At 38.4% G+C, this 16,950-nt stretch overlaps 1 protein-coding gene across 2 annotated transcripts in view; it reads left to right on the top strand.

Moving 5' to 3' along the window:
* Window positions 1-16,950, top strand: part of MRAS (muscle RAS oncogene homolog) — a 123,251-nt gene that overhangs the window by 80,888 nt on the left and 25,413 nt on the right. For both annotated transcript variants that reach the window (XM_043994688.1, XM_043994687.1), the window contains one exon: window positions 10,831-10,984. In XM_043994688.1, the coding sequence (XP_043850623.1) occupies window positions 10,831-10,984 (154 nt within the window). The remainder of the gene's footprint in view (window positions 1-10,830; window positions 10,985-16,950) is intronic.

Below are 16,950 nucleotides of genomic sequence, written 5' to 3' on the forward strand. Positions count from 1 at the left end.
TATTGTTATGCAACCCCATATGGGGTCATGACCCACAATTAAGAAGCTAGGGACTATACAAAGAGACAAACAGACAGTGACACTAGGACAGAATACCAATGACGAGGTAGCCTTGTGACTAATGTTTCTACCAATGAGGAAGAGCATTATAATTAATTTTCTTCTTAAAAGAAGGTTTTGTATAATTTGGGCCAGATCTGTGCACATTTGAAAGAATAGAATGAATTCCTACAAGGATGTAAGACTGAAGAAGCTAGAGAAAATGGAAGGGGGAGTGATGGTAGGACTGAGATCCCTGAGGAGGTGGTATTGTCTAGATTATGGGGAAAGAAGTTAGCTTTACTAGAAAAGATAGAAATCGTTTCCTCTGAGACTGGAGGGAAATATGGAGGCTAGATATAGATGTAGTCATCTATTTTTTTGTTGCTATGGAGGTGAATGAAAAAACATGTTCACCTTGTGTGACATCAATCTACTGGGTAATAAGGATGTGAATGCATCTGCCGGAAGTGAGAGTTTTCAAGGGAGATGTTGAGCCTGGGCCATTGAGGTGGGAGATTTTAGCTAGTTCTCATGGTTGAAAGGAAGACAAAAATAGGATTTTATCCATTCTCTTCCTCCTTGCCTCATTTTCTTCTTCCTTCCCTTCCCTTCCCTTCCCTTCCCTTTCCTTTCCTTTCCTTCTGCCTTTCTACCTCATTTTCCCATTCTTAGCTATCTTTTCCCTTCTTTTCTTTTGACTTTCCATATTTTTCCTTATTTAGTTCCACCTTTTTAATCTCTGACTCTGTGTCTGTGTGTGTGTCTGCCTCTGTCTCTATTTCCTTCTCTCCCCCCTTAGCTAGACATAATATAAAACTTATTTTTATTACTGATTTTATGTTTCCCTTTTAATTTAAAAACCATGAATGGAAACTTTTATATTTGCTTCAAAAGAAAAACCACACTTCAGATTTCATTGGGTTTTTTTCCCTGTGTGTAGTGATACTTAATTTACTTTTTCTCTCACTCAAACTCAATTAAAAAAAAAAAAGTTCTCCCTCCTCTGTTGTAACCTCACCTGCTAAAAGGTATAAAATGCTCACTCTTGTGCTGACCTCATCCTTACTTTTGTACAAGCTAGAAGGAAGGAAGGTGGCCTTTCCAAAATCCAACCCCTATTCTTCTTGTGCCATGATATTTATCAGTTGGAGTTACATCAAAAGGCTTTTTGCTTTTTGTTTTGTTTTGCAATGTAGAATCATAGATTCTCTGAGTTAGAAGGATCCCAAGTGGTCACCTAGTCCAACCTATACCTGAGGAGAAACACTTGTGTAACCACCCTGACAAATAGTCATCCAGCCTCCATTACAAGATTTCTAGTAGAGCAGAAGTGACTACTTCACAAAGCAAGCAATTCTACTTTTAGCCAGAAAATCTTCATCAAATCAAATAGAATTCACCTCTCAGCAGTTTCTACCCATTACTTCTACTTCTGCTCCCTGGGGCCAACCAAAATTAATTGGATTGGATGGTCTCTTGGATCTTTTCCAGCTCTATATCCTGTGATCCTAAATATAAATCCTTCCACAAGAGAGCTCTTCAGACACCTAAAAGCAGTCATCACATCTCTGACCAAGTCTTTCCTTTAAGCTAAACAGCTGGGTGGCACAGTGAATAGAGTGCCTGACCTGGAGTTCAGGAAGACTCATATTCCTGGGTTCAAATCTGGCCTCTTAGACAATTACTAGCTGTGTGACCCCAGGGTGAGTCACTTAACCCTGCTTGGCTCAGTTTCCTCATGTGTAAAATGAGCTAGAGAAGGATATGGCAAACCACTCCAATATCTTTGCCAAGAAAACCCTAAATGGGCTCACCAAGAGTTAGACTTGACTGAAGAACAACAAAAAAGCATCTCTAGTTCCTTTATTTGAATCTCCTCAAATTATGCTGATCACTGACCTCTAGAAATATTCCACTTTGTACCCATAAATAAATACAATACTCCAAGGACAGAGCACAGAAAAGATATTAATGTAGCCTAAGATGTTTTGGCTACTCAATCATATTTCTTACTCATATTGAGCTTGTAGTCCATTAAAATTTCCATGCTTTCTCCACATGAACTGTTACTCTGTCATATTGCACTGTGCAAATGATTTTTGTGATTCAATGTGCCAGGATTTGCATTTATCTTTTAAATGTAATCTTATTTTAAAACGTTTAAATGTTTTATTAGGTTTGGCCCATCATTTTCCCTTATCAGGATCCTGATTCATCTTGTATATTAACTCTCCCAATTTAATGCCTCCTGTACATTTGATTAGCATGTCATCTCTTTCATCACCCAAATCATTTGATAAAAAATGTTGAATGGAACAGGGCCAAAGACAGAACCATGAGGCATTCCATTAGAGATCACTCTTCAGGTTTACATTCCCCTATTAATCATCATTTGTTATGTATGGTAATTCAACCAGCTCCATATCAGCTAGCCCACATTTTTTGTCTCTTCCACAAGAATGTCAGAAGAAATTTTGTCAGGTATAATATGTCCTTGTTATTCCTTTGATTTATATGCTATCTTAAAAAGAAATATGACCTTTTAAAATTTTTATTGTTATCATATACTTAAAAAAACTAACAAATACATTTAAATATAAAAGGGACAAAAATGAGAATGTTGTACGTGAAATTGAACTTTTCTTACATACAGTTGTTGTTTTTTTTTTAAGTGAGGCAATTGGGGTTAAGTGACTTGCCCAGGGTCACACAGCTAGTAAGTGTTAAATGTCTGAGGCCGGATTTGAACTCAGGTACTCCTGACTCCAGGGCCGGTGCTCTATCCACTGCGCCAACTAGCTGCCCCTACATACAGTTTTTTGTTTGTTTGGGGGGGGGGGGTTTGTGGGGCAATGAGGGTTAAGTGACTTGCCCAGGGTCACACAACTAGTAAATGTCAAGTATCTGAGGCTGGATTTGAACTCAGGTTCTCCTGAATCCAGGGTCGGTGCTTTATCCACTGCGCCAACTAGCTGCCCCCTTACATACAGTTTTAAGTATATATTCAACTTAACCTTCTACTACCTAAATTGTCCTGTTTATTTATGTCCCCTTCTGAGAGTCTTTCTGCTCTTTTCTGTGTGTCTTTGTCTTATTTGTGTGCTTTTCTTTTTACTCTTTTTTAAAAGCATCATTATTATTACTTACTCACTTCGCTCCACCATTCTCTCCCATTCTCCAGATAAAACTCCCTCCCCCTTGACAAATAAGTATAGACAAGCAAAACAATTTCAAACACGGATCATGTATGAAAATGTGTGTCACCTAGTTGAAGTGGCAAGGCAGGGAGCATGCCTCATCATCAGGGAATGAGGTATTATGGATGCATCTCTACTAACTCATTCAATCACTGCTTCCCTTTCTAAATGCTCACACACTGTCCCTTTAATACCATGCTTTAGAATTTTGCCAGGATTCAAAGTCAAATTGATCTACCTACAGTTTAAAGAAAGCAACTTCTTTCCTTTATTGAAAATACTAACAATATTTGCCAGTCTCTAGTCTTGTGGCCCCTCTCTCATTCTTTGTGACTTGTCAAAGATCAATGACACATAAATCAGCAGACAAATCATAATGCTTTTTCCTTACTCAGAATGCAAGTTCATCTGTGCCTGGTGATTTGAAATCATTGGAATCTACCTGCTTTCTTACCATTCTTTCCATTTGGACTCCCAATTCCCTGTTAACCATTTTCATCCGAAGCTTCTCAGTTCTCAGATTATCTTCCTTGGTAGAAAATTCAGAAGCAAAACAGGAGCTGAATAGCTTTGCCTTCTGTCATCTGTTATCATCCCTCCCATTCACCCTAAGCCCTATTCCTTCTTTGAACTTTCTGTTCCCAACCTAACTTTAAAATGCCCCTTTTGTATTTATTATACACAGTGTTCCAATAGGGATGTAGCCTTGACAACCATTATAATTAAAGAGCCTAAGTTGCAAAATTGCTATGATGTTTATAAGGCATATTTAAAACTACAATTAAATGCTCACCATAAAATAAAAGAAGTCAAAAGGTTAATGAAACCTCTTGGATAAGAATTAAACCTAAAAGTAAAAGCACACTTAATTTTAGACATTTTCTTATTTGTAAAATTCAGATCATGGAGGTTTTATTTTTAGGGTTTTCTTTTGATTTTATTACCTGGCAGATACATTTTTCCTTTGTAGTATTCTGTATCATCAGTGACACCCAGTGGTCTTATTCTAGTGGTTTATTGGAAAGAGAACTGGACCAAGAATCAGGATTACTATCGCTTCGATAAGCTTTGTGACTGAGTTGTCAGTGCCACACTTTCCCCAGCTGTATTATAAAGAAATTCAATTATATGAATATGAATATGTGAAGGATCTTTTCTGCTCTAAAATTCCATGATCCTCTAAAGTCCCATTATTTCAGTCTTTTGTTATTATTATTATTATTATTATTATTATTATTATTATTATTATTATTATTATTATTATTATTATTATTTTGAGACAAACAGGGTTAAAAGTGACTTGCCCAGGGTCACATAGCCAATAAGTGTCTGAGGCTGGATTTGAACTCTGATCCTCCTGCTCCAGTGCCAGTGCTCTATTTACTGCACCACCTAGTTGCCCCATTATTTCAGACTCTTAAAGGTAATAGCATAATTTATTAGTTGTCCAGTCATTCAGTCTCTTCATGACTCCCTAGACCATAGTACACCGAGTCTTAATCTTATCAATGGGATTTGCTTTGCAAAAATACTTGCCACTTCCTTTTCCAATGACCTTTTGTCAGAACTCTTCATTATAATCTGTCCATCTTGAATAACCCTGCATGGCATACCTCAAATATATGTCCCTCTGCCACAACAAGGCAGTGATCGAGGAAGGCTAGCATAATTTATGAGAATGATCTGGGCAGCTAGGTGGTGCAGTGGATAGAGCACTGGCTCTGAAGTTGAGAGGACCTCAGTTCAAATCTCATATCAGACACTTACTAGCTGTGTGACCCTGGGCAAGTCATTTAACCCCAATTGCCTTAAACATCCTGGGCCATCTCCAGTCATCCTGATATCTATATTGCCACTGGATCCAGATGGCTCTGGAGGAGAAAGTGAGGCTGGTGACTTTGCACAGCCCTCCCTCACTTAAATCCAATTCATTGAAAGTATGACATCTGTCATCGTCCTCTTTGAGAATGAAGGACAAACAACAACATTAGGAGGATCCAGAGAGATTTTGGAAACTATCAAGTGCTATGCAAAAGTAGCAGATTATAATGTATAGTTTGGTATTGTAGGAGCCAAATTTAATGTGGAGGAGAGTTAATTGGGTGGTTCTCCATAATATTGGGGTTCAGAAAATAATGAGGCACCTCTAGGTCCAAAGTTTCCTCCCCTCTGAACTGCCTTCTTTAGTTATTTCTCCCAGGCCAATAAGAAAGGAGCTTAACAGCCTCTTTTCCACAAACAAATCAGGTTTTATTTAGTGGGAATAAAATACACAGCAAAGGTGAAATTAATAAAGTCAAGGACAAGGGAATAGAGAAAAAGAAAAATTGATAATCTCCCTGGCTCTAACAAAAATCTATACAATCCCCAAACTCACTTCCAGTATAATGACAAAAGGGCTGGGCTTGAAGAACACCTGGGTTTAAATCTCAGCTGTGCTCATAACCTTGGGAATTTCATGGCACCTCTAACATACCATTTTTTAAGTTTAATAACTTTTTTAATTTATGGAATAAAACAAGCATTTCCATAGCATAGTACAATAAAAAGATGTTTGCACATGAAACTGCAAATCTACTATGTACAACTTGCTATTCCTTTTAAATATATAATAAAACTATTGTTTAAATTTCCCCCTTTTTTCCTTCCCTCCTCCCTGCCATAGAGATGGCTACCATTAGACACAATTATATATGTTTTGTTTTTTGTTTTTTGTGGGGCAATGGGGGTTAAGTGACTTGCCCAGGGTCACACAGCTAGTAAGTGTCAAGTGTCTGAGGCCAGATTTGAACTCAGGTACTCCTGAATACAGGGCCGGTGCTTTATCCACTGTGCCACCTAGCTGCCCCTGACACAATTATATATGTAAAATATTCTATATATCTATTTGCCAATTCTTTCTCTTGGTGCAGATAACATCTTTCTTCATATGTCCTTTATAATTAATTTGAGTATTTATAGGAGTTAAAATAACTTATTAACTGAAAGTAATTCTTTTTTTTAATGTTTTTATTTTATTTTATTTTTGAGGCAATTGGGGTTAAGTGACTTGCCCAGGGTCACACAGCTAGTTTAGTGTTAAGTGTCTGAGGCTGGATTTGAACTCAGGTCTTCCTGAATCCAGGGCCAGTGCTCTATCCACTGCGCCACCTAGCTGCCCCACTGAAAGTCATTCTTAAAACAATATTGCTATTACTATATACAGTGTTCTCTTGGTTCTGCTCATTTCACTTTTCAGTATTTCATGCAAATCTTTCTGTGTTTTTCTAAGATCATTGAGCTCGTCATTTCTATAGCACAGCAGTATTTAGCATAATCATATACCACAACTTGTTCAGTCATTCCCCAAATCAAAATGGATACATGACCTAAATATTAAGAGAGACATTACAAGAAAATTAGAAGAACATTGAACATATTACTTTTCAGACTTATGGATAGGAAAATAATCGATGAATAAACAAGAGATAGAAAGCAGTTAGGTATAAAATGGATAATTTTGATTATGTTTAATTAAAAAGGGGTTGTATAAATAAGACAAATGTAGCCAAGATAAAAAGGAAAGCAGAAAAAATTGGGGGAATTGGGGAATTTTATAGACAGTTTCTCATATAAAAATGTCATATCACAAATATATGAAGAACTTAGTCAAATCTATAAAAATACAAGTCATTCCCCAATTGATAAATGGTCAAAGGATACAAACAGGTAGTTTTCCAATGAAGAAATCAAAACAATCTATAGTCATATGAAGAAATGCTCTAAATCATTATTGATTAGATAAAAGCAAATTAAAATAACTGAGATGTACCATTAACATATATATATACATATATACATATATATATATATACACATATATACATATATACATATATATATATATATATATATATACTTTTCCGGGAAGCACAGTCAAGCTCATTAATTTATAAGCTCGGTAACACAGGAATCTTCTTCCCATTTTTGAAAATCCTGACCACATTTGCCTTTCTCCAATCCTTCCACATTTCTCCTCTTTGCCACTATTTTTCAAAGATCAACAACAGTGTAACAATTATATCCACAAGTTTTCTGATACCCTGATGTTAAGATAACATAGAGACATATACTAAGAAATTAGTATAAGATTAACATCTTAACCATCAGTGGGTACAGGAATTTGGTGCAGTGACTAGAATACCAGATCTGGAATTAGGAGGACCTGAATTCAAATCCAGCCTCACTTACTAGCTGGGTGACCCTGGGCAAGTCATTTAACACCATTTGCCTCAGTTTCCTCATCTGTAAAATGAACTAGAGAAGGAAATGACAAACCACTGCAGTATCTTTGCCAAGAAAGTCCCATATGGGGTCTCAAAGAGTCAGACATGACTGAAACAACTGAACAACAACAAAATGTTGAACAAAGGCAATAAATTAGCAGTATTCATTGTCTCAGACTCTTTTTTTCCTGGAAGTCTTGATATGAGGCTTACCCTCCTGAAAGAAAAGCCTGGAACAGATCAGAAATAAATAGTACATTATAATTAGCTAAGCAGATACATCTCTGAAGAAATATTTGGCTCTATGGCCTATACTCAGGAAACTGCTAGCTGGGGTTAACTGAGACAAAGAAGGAAACTGGAGAGAGGAAAAGACGGGAAGTACTTACATATGTTGTGGGCAGCATCTATCAGTATATAGCATTTTTGTGGCCTCCCACAGACTTGAACTAGACCCAGAGGTATTCACAGACTGCCAAATTAAACTATACCAAGTATTTATATCATGAAATATTCAGTTTGCTCTGTGTCTCCCAGGACCAAAGCTATAGGAATGGGTGTTTAACAAGATCTAATACCTTCCTCATTCTGGTCCTTGTCAACCAATCTGTTTTCCATTTAATACCCTGAGGTAGCTAAGTGACACAGTGGATTGAGTCTAGACCTGAAATCATGAGGACCTGAGTTCAAATTCTACCTCAGACAAGTATCTGATCTCTGTAACCCTGAGCAAGTTGGTTAACCTCTCTTACTCTCAATTTCCTCTTCTATAAAATGGGGATAATAATAGCACCTACCCCACAGAATTGTTGTGAGGATCAAATGAAATAACACATGTACAGATTTTTTCTGTAACCCTTAAAACTAGCTATTACTACTACCATGGCAAAATTGTCTTTTTATCTTAAATTTTGAAAATCATTCACTTTTTGCATTTTTCCTCCCTCCCTAGTCACAAAAAAGTCAGTAGGAATAAATATCTATAGGAGGATATTTTAACCTTTACATTTTGAGTCATAAACCTTGGTGGTCTGGTAAAACCAATAGTCTCCTTCTCAGAACAATAGTTTTAAATGCAGAAAATAAAATGAATAGGATTTTGGGCAGCTAGGTGGTGTAGTAGATAAAGCACCAGCCCTGGATTCAGGAGGACCTGAGTTCAAATCCAGCCTTATACACTTGACACTTACTAGCTGTGTGACCCTGGGAAAGTCATTTAACCTTCATTGCCCCGCCCCCCCAACAAAACCACTCTCTCTCTCTCTCTCTCTCTCTCTCTCTCTCTCTCTCTCTCTCTCACACACACACACACACACACACACACACACACACACACATACAACACCATAGGATAAGAAAGGAAACAGATAAGTTAAAACCTGGTTCTTGTCTTGAAGGACCTTATGCTCTAGAATGGAGATAACGCCAACAAAAATTTGTAGAATTATACAATACTACCTGATAAAAACATTGACAAATTACCAAACAAAGAAACAAAAAAACTCACAACCCTGGTAGCTGTGTCTCATAAGAATGCTACTTACAGGGGCGGCTAGGTGGCGCAGTGGATAAAGCACCGGCCCTGGATTCAGGAGTACCTGAGTTCAAATCCGACCTCAGACACTTGACACTTACTAGCTGTGTGACCCTGGGAAAGTCACTTAACCCCCATTGCTCTGAAAAAAAAACAAAAAGAATGCTACTTACCCTTATTCACTCCTTTCATTTTTCTTTCAGGAAAGTCTGTTGGGGAAACTTCCAAAGATAGGAGTTTCTTGTGGGTGAAATAATTTCCACTCAGGGTCAAGAGTTGATCTTTTCTCCAGTATCACTATGCCAACAACCAAACATTTATTAAATGCATAGTATCAACCTATGTGAGTGATGACATGACATAGTAGATAGAGAAGTGGCCTTCTAGTCTGAAAGTCCTGGGTCCTGGGTTCAAGTTCTGCCTAAGATAGTCTATGTAATACTGGGAAAATGGCTTAACCCTCCATGTCCCCAAACACCAGAAAACTGAATTATAGAGCATTTGCCAGCCTGCTTTGGCAGATAGGTCGTGCTCATTAGCTCCCTGCATCAGGACATTACAGAGCCAGACCAAATAAATACTACATATAAGGAAATGCTAGATGCTGTGGATAGAAAAGCAAAAATGAATCATTCCCTGACCTCAAGGATTTTAGAGCACACAGATAAATCACAAGGCAATTGGAAGAGGAAAGGAACATTAACGAGAGAGGAGGAATCATAAAAACTTCAATTTTTCCCACTTAGTGTCCCTATAAATATACTTAAATTGTAACCTATAAGTATATCTTTTCTATTTGTTAGGTTTCTCTTTTGTTGCTGATTCCTAGAGGTCCAGAGACCTTGTCTGTGCAGTTTACTTTCTCATAGTAGCATTATAAGTGCTTTCTGATTGCTTGTTCCATGGCTCAGGCCATCAGAATTGGACTGAGTTTTGGGTCTACTTCCTTTTGGTAAAGTTCAAAGGGAAATGTATGGATCCCTATTGGAAGATCGGAGTTTATTATGGAACTCTAAGGGCTGTTTCTGTGCAGCAATATATGGGTCAGTTAGCACACTAGATAGAAATGTTGCAAACAAGGCCAAGGTCAAGGGTCTGATTTTCCCCAATATCAACTTCATCTAGACTAACAAAAACCTCTCTTATTCATGGCTAAAGTCTGTATCCCTTCCCCACCTTACCCCTAGCCATCTTCCAGGTCAGTATCATCTCTAGTAAGGGGAGGAGAGGAAGGGACCATGTAAGAGACTGTGGGTAGGTCACTACAACTCTGAATTGCAGAATTTTAGCTTTAAAAGGGATCTCCAGAGTAACCGATGCCCCACTATTACATAGCCAACAAGTGATCACCTGGATTGCTTGAAGACCTCCTGTGGAAAAAAAAATCCATCATGCCCGTGGACAGCCAATGCCACTTTGGGACAGCTGTAACCTTAGAATTTTGGGGGAACATTAGGCCTAAATCATTCCTAATTCAATCCTCTAGAGACAAACAGAATCAGGTTTGAAGAAACTACTTGAAGGAAGTGGTCAGGTTCTGTCCCCAGCCTTTTCAGGGCTAAATATCCCAGCTCCGTCCAAGCAATTGTCACATGGCATGGACTCAAGGCCTGTTGGGTCACTTGCCACATCGTCATTTTCAAAGGGTAGCATTATTTTTGTTGCATGGTGATGCATTCTGTTGTGATGCCAGAAAATACGTCTGTTCCTCTTTTACTTGGTTTTGAGGTTTACAGTAATTGCAGCATGAGCTAACAGTGACTCCTTTCCTCCCTGTGTTTTTGTTTCCCAGTTTTGGATACTGCTGGGCAAGAGGAATTCAGTGCAATGAGGGAACAATACATGAGGACAGGAGATGGCTTTCTCATCGTCTTCTCTGTCACAGATAAAGCCAGCTTTGAGCATGTAGACCGGTTTCACCAGCTCATCCTCAGAGTCAAAGACAGGTGAGTCATGACCGAAGTTGGGGAGATTGGGGGGGGGGTGAGTTAACAGGTAACTATTAATTAATTTGTTGGGCTAGAATAAAGGGATGAAACAACCTGAGGGCTCGACTGGGATCCTCTTAAGATTAGGAGAAAGGGAAGAAGGCACCTATGGTATAGCTAGTTGGCACAGTGGAAAGAGTGCTGGTCTTAGAGACAGACTCATCTTCCTGAGTTCAAATCTGGCCCCAGATACTTCCTAGCTTTGTGACCCTGGGTAAGTCACTTAACTATGTTTGCCTCAGTTTCCTTATTTGTAAAAGAAGCCAAAGAAGGAAATGGCAAAATCATTCCAGTATCTTTGCCAAGAAAACCATGAATGGGGTCACTAAGATTTGCAAACAGCTCAAAAACAACAAAAAAGAAGGCCCCTAGCTCTTTGGGTAGAGCCCTCGTGGACAAATTAGAAGAGGTCACGGACATGATTGACACAGTATGAGCAGATGTGGATGGAATAACCAAATAACAGGTCCATATGACTATTTGAGAGGAACAAAGGAAGGAAACACCATTTGTTAAGTATTTACTATGTACCAAGCACTTTACAATTATTATCTCATTTGATCATCACACCAACCCCTGGGAGGTAGATACTATTATTATTCACATTTTACAGTTGAGGAAACTGAGGCAGACAGAGATTAAGTAACTTGTCCAAGGTCACATATATGAGTAAAACATCTAAGATTGGATTTGACCTTGGGTTTTCCTGACTCCAGGCTCAGTGCTCTTGCCACTGTAACACCTAATCACCTTCAAGGTAGATACAGTATTAAGGACTTTAGCATTGGGAGACAAGTATATTTTCTCCTAGGCTTTCAAATGGATGCTCTGGGATGATGAGATTTAGTCTGCCAAAACTCGGTGTAGCCAGTATCAAAGTGAAACTGAAAGAATTTGTTACTGAGGGAAACAAATATTCTGTAAACGTATTTTGCTCTAGGTAATGAAATGAAAGCAGTTTCAAAGCACTGGGGAGAAAGTCTGGAAGACTTTTAGGTGTGGAAGGGGCCACGTGTTGTCAAATATAGGATCAAATAGGGTCAACATTTTGATTCGTTTTCCCATCTATACTTCTCTATTTCAAGAAAGGGTATGCTCACTGGGATGTGAGTGGGGTGGATCTAATTCATTTTTTAATATAGTCTTGCCTTCTCTGACCCAATAAAGATCAAAAAAGAAACCCACTAAAAAAGAAAAAAGTACTTCTGCCAACTGAATCAATACACCAACTCTATCTGAGAGTATCTGCAATATTCCACACTCTTGCCTCTGCAATGAAGGAAGAAAGATATGTTTTCACAATTCTGCTCTGGGGCCAGGCATGTCATTATAATTGCACAGTGTCTGGGCTTTTTAAAAGAAGCAGTAGAAATGGAATAAAATTGTTTTCTATGATGCTAATTTTTTTTCTTTTTCAAAAAGGCTTTATCGATGACTTTTGTTCTCATTTCACAGCAATTTTGGCATAAACCCTTCCCTCAAAATTAAACTCTTCCTCCTAACAAACAAAAACACTGAGATTCTGTCACTGTATGTATTCTTTGCCATAATTAAGGTCGAACCATTGATAAAGTAATAACAGTGAATGCAGCATTCTGTTCCTGTAGTCCCCCATATTTCTGCCAAAAGAAGGAAGGTATGTTTCATTATCTGTTCTTCATGTGATAGGGTTCACTTTTAATACAGGACAAGGCTGGCCCTAGGCAAAACTGGGAAGTAGATGAAGCTTTTCCAGTCCTCAACCTCATCCAGAGCCTGACCTTCTTGAACCCTCTAGACTCATGCTACTCCTTTAAATCCATGATTTATTACTACTGTTTCCTATTCTTTCACCTATCTCCCATGTATCTTCATTGCTTCACACCCCACTCCCACAACTACAATATATCTGTCTGCATCAGTTCATCAGTTCAAGAATATGAATTTAACATTCCCATTTATCCACATACCCACAGAGGGAGGCCCAACTCTAAGTGGCCCATAGATCTACCAAATGTGCTGAATTGTAGACAGCTGTAAATGAATAAAGTCTTGATCATTTTGAGGGTCGGAGTTTTCACCTCATCCAGAGAAGAGATCTCTGCCTGAAAGAGCACTAAGTAGACAAAGGAAGTTTTTGGCCACTCTCCCAGCAGCGTTTACCCATCTTTTGTTTTGGAGGCTATCATTTACAGACCTCACTTCATCCCCAGAGAAGATTAATGGCTATAAAGAGCTATGGATTTGACTTTTACTGTAGAAAAAAGTTCCCTAGAGTTCCTTTTGGAATTAAAAAAACAAAAACAAAAAACCATTTTTTCTAGCTCTCTTTAGGTTAAATCTCTTAGGAACCCAAGATAGGGAAAGGACCAAAGTCCTTAATAGATATCTTTCCTCTACTGGTTTTTCTATAAATGTTCCCCCCTAAACTTGAAAATATAAGAAGAAAATCCCTAGGTGTAAATAGGCTCTAAATTGTTAGATTATATTCAAAGAGGGGCAGCTAGGTGACACAGTGGATAAAGCACTGGCCCTGGATTCAGGAGGACCTGAGTTCAAATCCAGCCTCAGACACTTGACACTTTCTAGCTGTGTGACCCTGGGCAGGTCACTTAACCCTCATTGCCCCTCAAAAAAAAAAAAAGATTATATTGAAAGAATAGGTCCAGAACCAGTTCAAGATACACTCTTTTTTTGAATGGTCACTCCAGTGAAAACATTTCCAAGCCCCAGTTAATGACCCATTTGTTTTGAACAATATTTGATAAAATAAAATTCTGATACAATGAAAATAATCTGGAGGCCTCTTTGAATTTCAGGATTTGAACAGTACCTTTTCAGGGGAAAAATAGAATTTTAAAATATTTCCATGAAATTAGTAACCTGAGAAAACATACAACGATAAACCTAAGGGAAAGCAACAAATAACATATAATACCAGTGGAGTTAGAAAGAGACATTTTTTACATATTCCTAGCTCCTCATTGATGCTCCCCACCTCCTCTCTTCCAAAACATACACACACACACACACACACACACACACACACACAAACACACACTCAAATACTCTCATTCATACACATACACATTGACACACATACACATTGACACACTCATACACATGCTAACACTCATACTCACAAACAACACACTAACACACACATACACATATACAAACTCATATATATACCTACCTTAGAGAGATGTGTCTTCCCTGAGTTAGGGCAAATGCAAGTGTTTGGGGGCTGTGTATCAAGTGGTCTGATCCCATTCTCCAGCTAAACAATTTTGGCATCCTTTTAGGAAGATTTGATTTCTTCTCAGATCTGTATCCATTATTCTCTCAGTGGGGATAACACATATTATAATGTGGCAGAACTAACCCCTTAACAAGGCATAGTCTTTGCCCACACCCAACTCTTGTTTATTCTTAGAACCAAGTGAAGTAGACTAGAAAAAAATGCCCCCAAAAAAGAACAAAAAAAGACATCCAAGAGAGGGAACCCTGAAAAGAATTGATGAGGAACAAGGTTTTTTAAAAGTATAGAATAAAAGGCCTTCAGTTGCCTGCCCTTCCCCATAGGGTCATTTTTCAAACTGTGGATAAAACAGTGGACCTGAAGTGAGGAAGATCTGAGTTCATATCCAGTCTCAGACACTAGTTGTGTGACACTGAACAAGTTGCTTAACCTTGTTTGCCTCAGTTTCCTCATTTGCAAAATGTGCTGGAGAAGGAAATGGCAAACCACTTCAGTATCTTTGCCTAGAAAACCCCAAATGGGGACCCAAAGTGTCAAACACTGGTAGCAGACTCGGAGAAGAATTCATGGCTCATGATCCTTTCCAGGACCCAGTGTCCTTTGACCTACACCTCATTTGTCCAAATTTTTGCTTTTGACATTTGAGTGTGACTCTTGATTAGCAGGTGATGAGTTAATGAATACCTTTCTGCTCTCCCCTTCAATTTTAATTTGCCAGTTGATGAGGCATTCATTTCGAATTCCAGCTGGCTGACTAGGGGGAAAAAATCTACTAAACTAACCAAATCCCAACTTTCCTTCCCCTTTACTAAACCTGCCCACCAAGGAGGGAGCATTATGTAGTGGAAAGAGTACTGAACTTGGAGTCATGTGGCCCGAGATAGAATCAACTCTAGATCAATGATCCCATGACAAATGGAAAATGAGATAATGTGGTTTGGGTCTGTAGGCCTGGGCAAAATAGGAAACCCCAAATCTCCACAAGGACAGAGTTAATGATTAGCAGGTGCAGAGCAAACTTGCCTTGTATGCAGTTTCTCTGTAATGTTGCCAGTAAGTCATAGCAGTAATGGTAAGGAGGCCTTTCTGTACAATGGAGAGAGAACTAGCCCCAGAGTCATAGGACCTGGGGTCAAATTTTACCTCTGACAACTTCCTACCTGTCTGACTTTGGAGAAATCACATAACTTCCCTGACCTCAGTCTCCCCAACTACACAATGAGGAGATTCGTCTAAACTAGATGTCATCTGAAGACCCTTCCAGCTCCAGATCTATGATTGTATGATCCTGTCAATCTCTAAATGGAATTTCTGGATGAAAAAAAAAATTAACTTTTTAATCTAATTTGCAGATGACACAAAGGAAAGTGATGTAGCTAACATATGGGATGACAGAATTAGGATCCAAAAAGAATTTAATGTGCTGTAATGACGGGCAATATTGAAGAAGACGAAATTTAATAGAGTAAATGTATGAGCGGAAGCTAGGTAGTTCAAGATATAAAGTGCTGGGCCTGGAGTCAAGGAGACCTGAGTTCAGATCTGGCCTTTTGATATTTCCTAGCTGTGTAACCGTAAGCAAGTCAATTAACCCTGTTTGCCTCAGTTTCCTCATCTGTAAAATAAGCTGGAGAAGGAAATAGAAAACCACTCCAGTATTTCTGCCAAGAAAACCACAAATGGAGTTATGAAGAGTTGAACACAACTGAAAAATGACTGAACAAAAAACTGTAAAGGGCCAATGTCATATAAATGTTATTCTAATGTTAGTATGTACTTGAGAGGCAACAAAGGATGGTAAATAGAGAGCTGGATTCTTAGAGATACCCTAGTCCAAATTCTGGCTCTGACATATGCTCTCTGTGTGACCCTAGGCAAGTCACTTAACCTTTCAATGTTTTCAGGAAGGTTTCTGAAATTCAAGTTGAGGATCTTAATTGGTAGAGAAAGTTTCTTCACTGAGGAGCTTCATACAATTGCAAAATCACTAGTCTTAATTTGAGAAATGTCACTAAATGTTCATAAGATTAGTATCTGGATATATACTTGGCATTTAAATACTTATTGGTTTGACTCTTACTTTTTCTTTTGGTGAGGCAATGAGGGTTAAGTGACTTGCCCAGGGTCACACAGCTAGTAAATGTCAAGTGTCTGAGGCTGTATTTGAATTCAGGTCCTCCTGAATCCAAGGCCAGTGCTTTATCCACTATGCCATCTAGCTGCCACAAATGTGAGGTTTTTTTGTTGCTTTGGTTTGTGGGGCAATGGGGGTTAAGTGATCTGCCCAAGGTAACACAGCTAGTAAGTTTCAAATGTCTGAGGCCAGATTTGAACTCACGTCCTCCTGAATCCAGGGCCAGTGCTTTATCCACTGAGCCACCTAGCTGCCCTGTACAATGGAGAGAGAACTAGCCTCAAAGCCTTATTTTACTTTTCATGTTACTAATAGTGATTATTTTCAGATATAAGAAGCCACCAGAGGAAATATTATAGTGGGAATTATTTTTCAGGTATGTGTTGGATTAGTTGACTACTGAGGTCCCTTCCAACTCTGAATTTCTGTAATTCTGTGATTGAATTTTCTATGCATGTTTTGTTCTAAAAACATCATATTAAAATTATTTTTAAAGAAAACATCATATTGCTCCCTTGTTTTTTCTTCCATCCCTTTATCCCTGTTTCC

The sequence above is a fragment of the Dromiciops gliroides genome, chromosome 3, assembly GCF_019393635.1.
Source record: "Dromiciops gliroides isolate mDroGli1 chromosome 3, mDroGli1.pri, whole genome shotgun sequence".
NCBI classification, from domain to species: domain Eukaryota; kingdom Metazoa; phylum Chordata; class Mammalia; order Microbiotheria; family Microbiotheriidae; genus Dromiciops; species Dromiciops gliroides.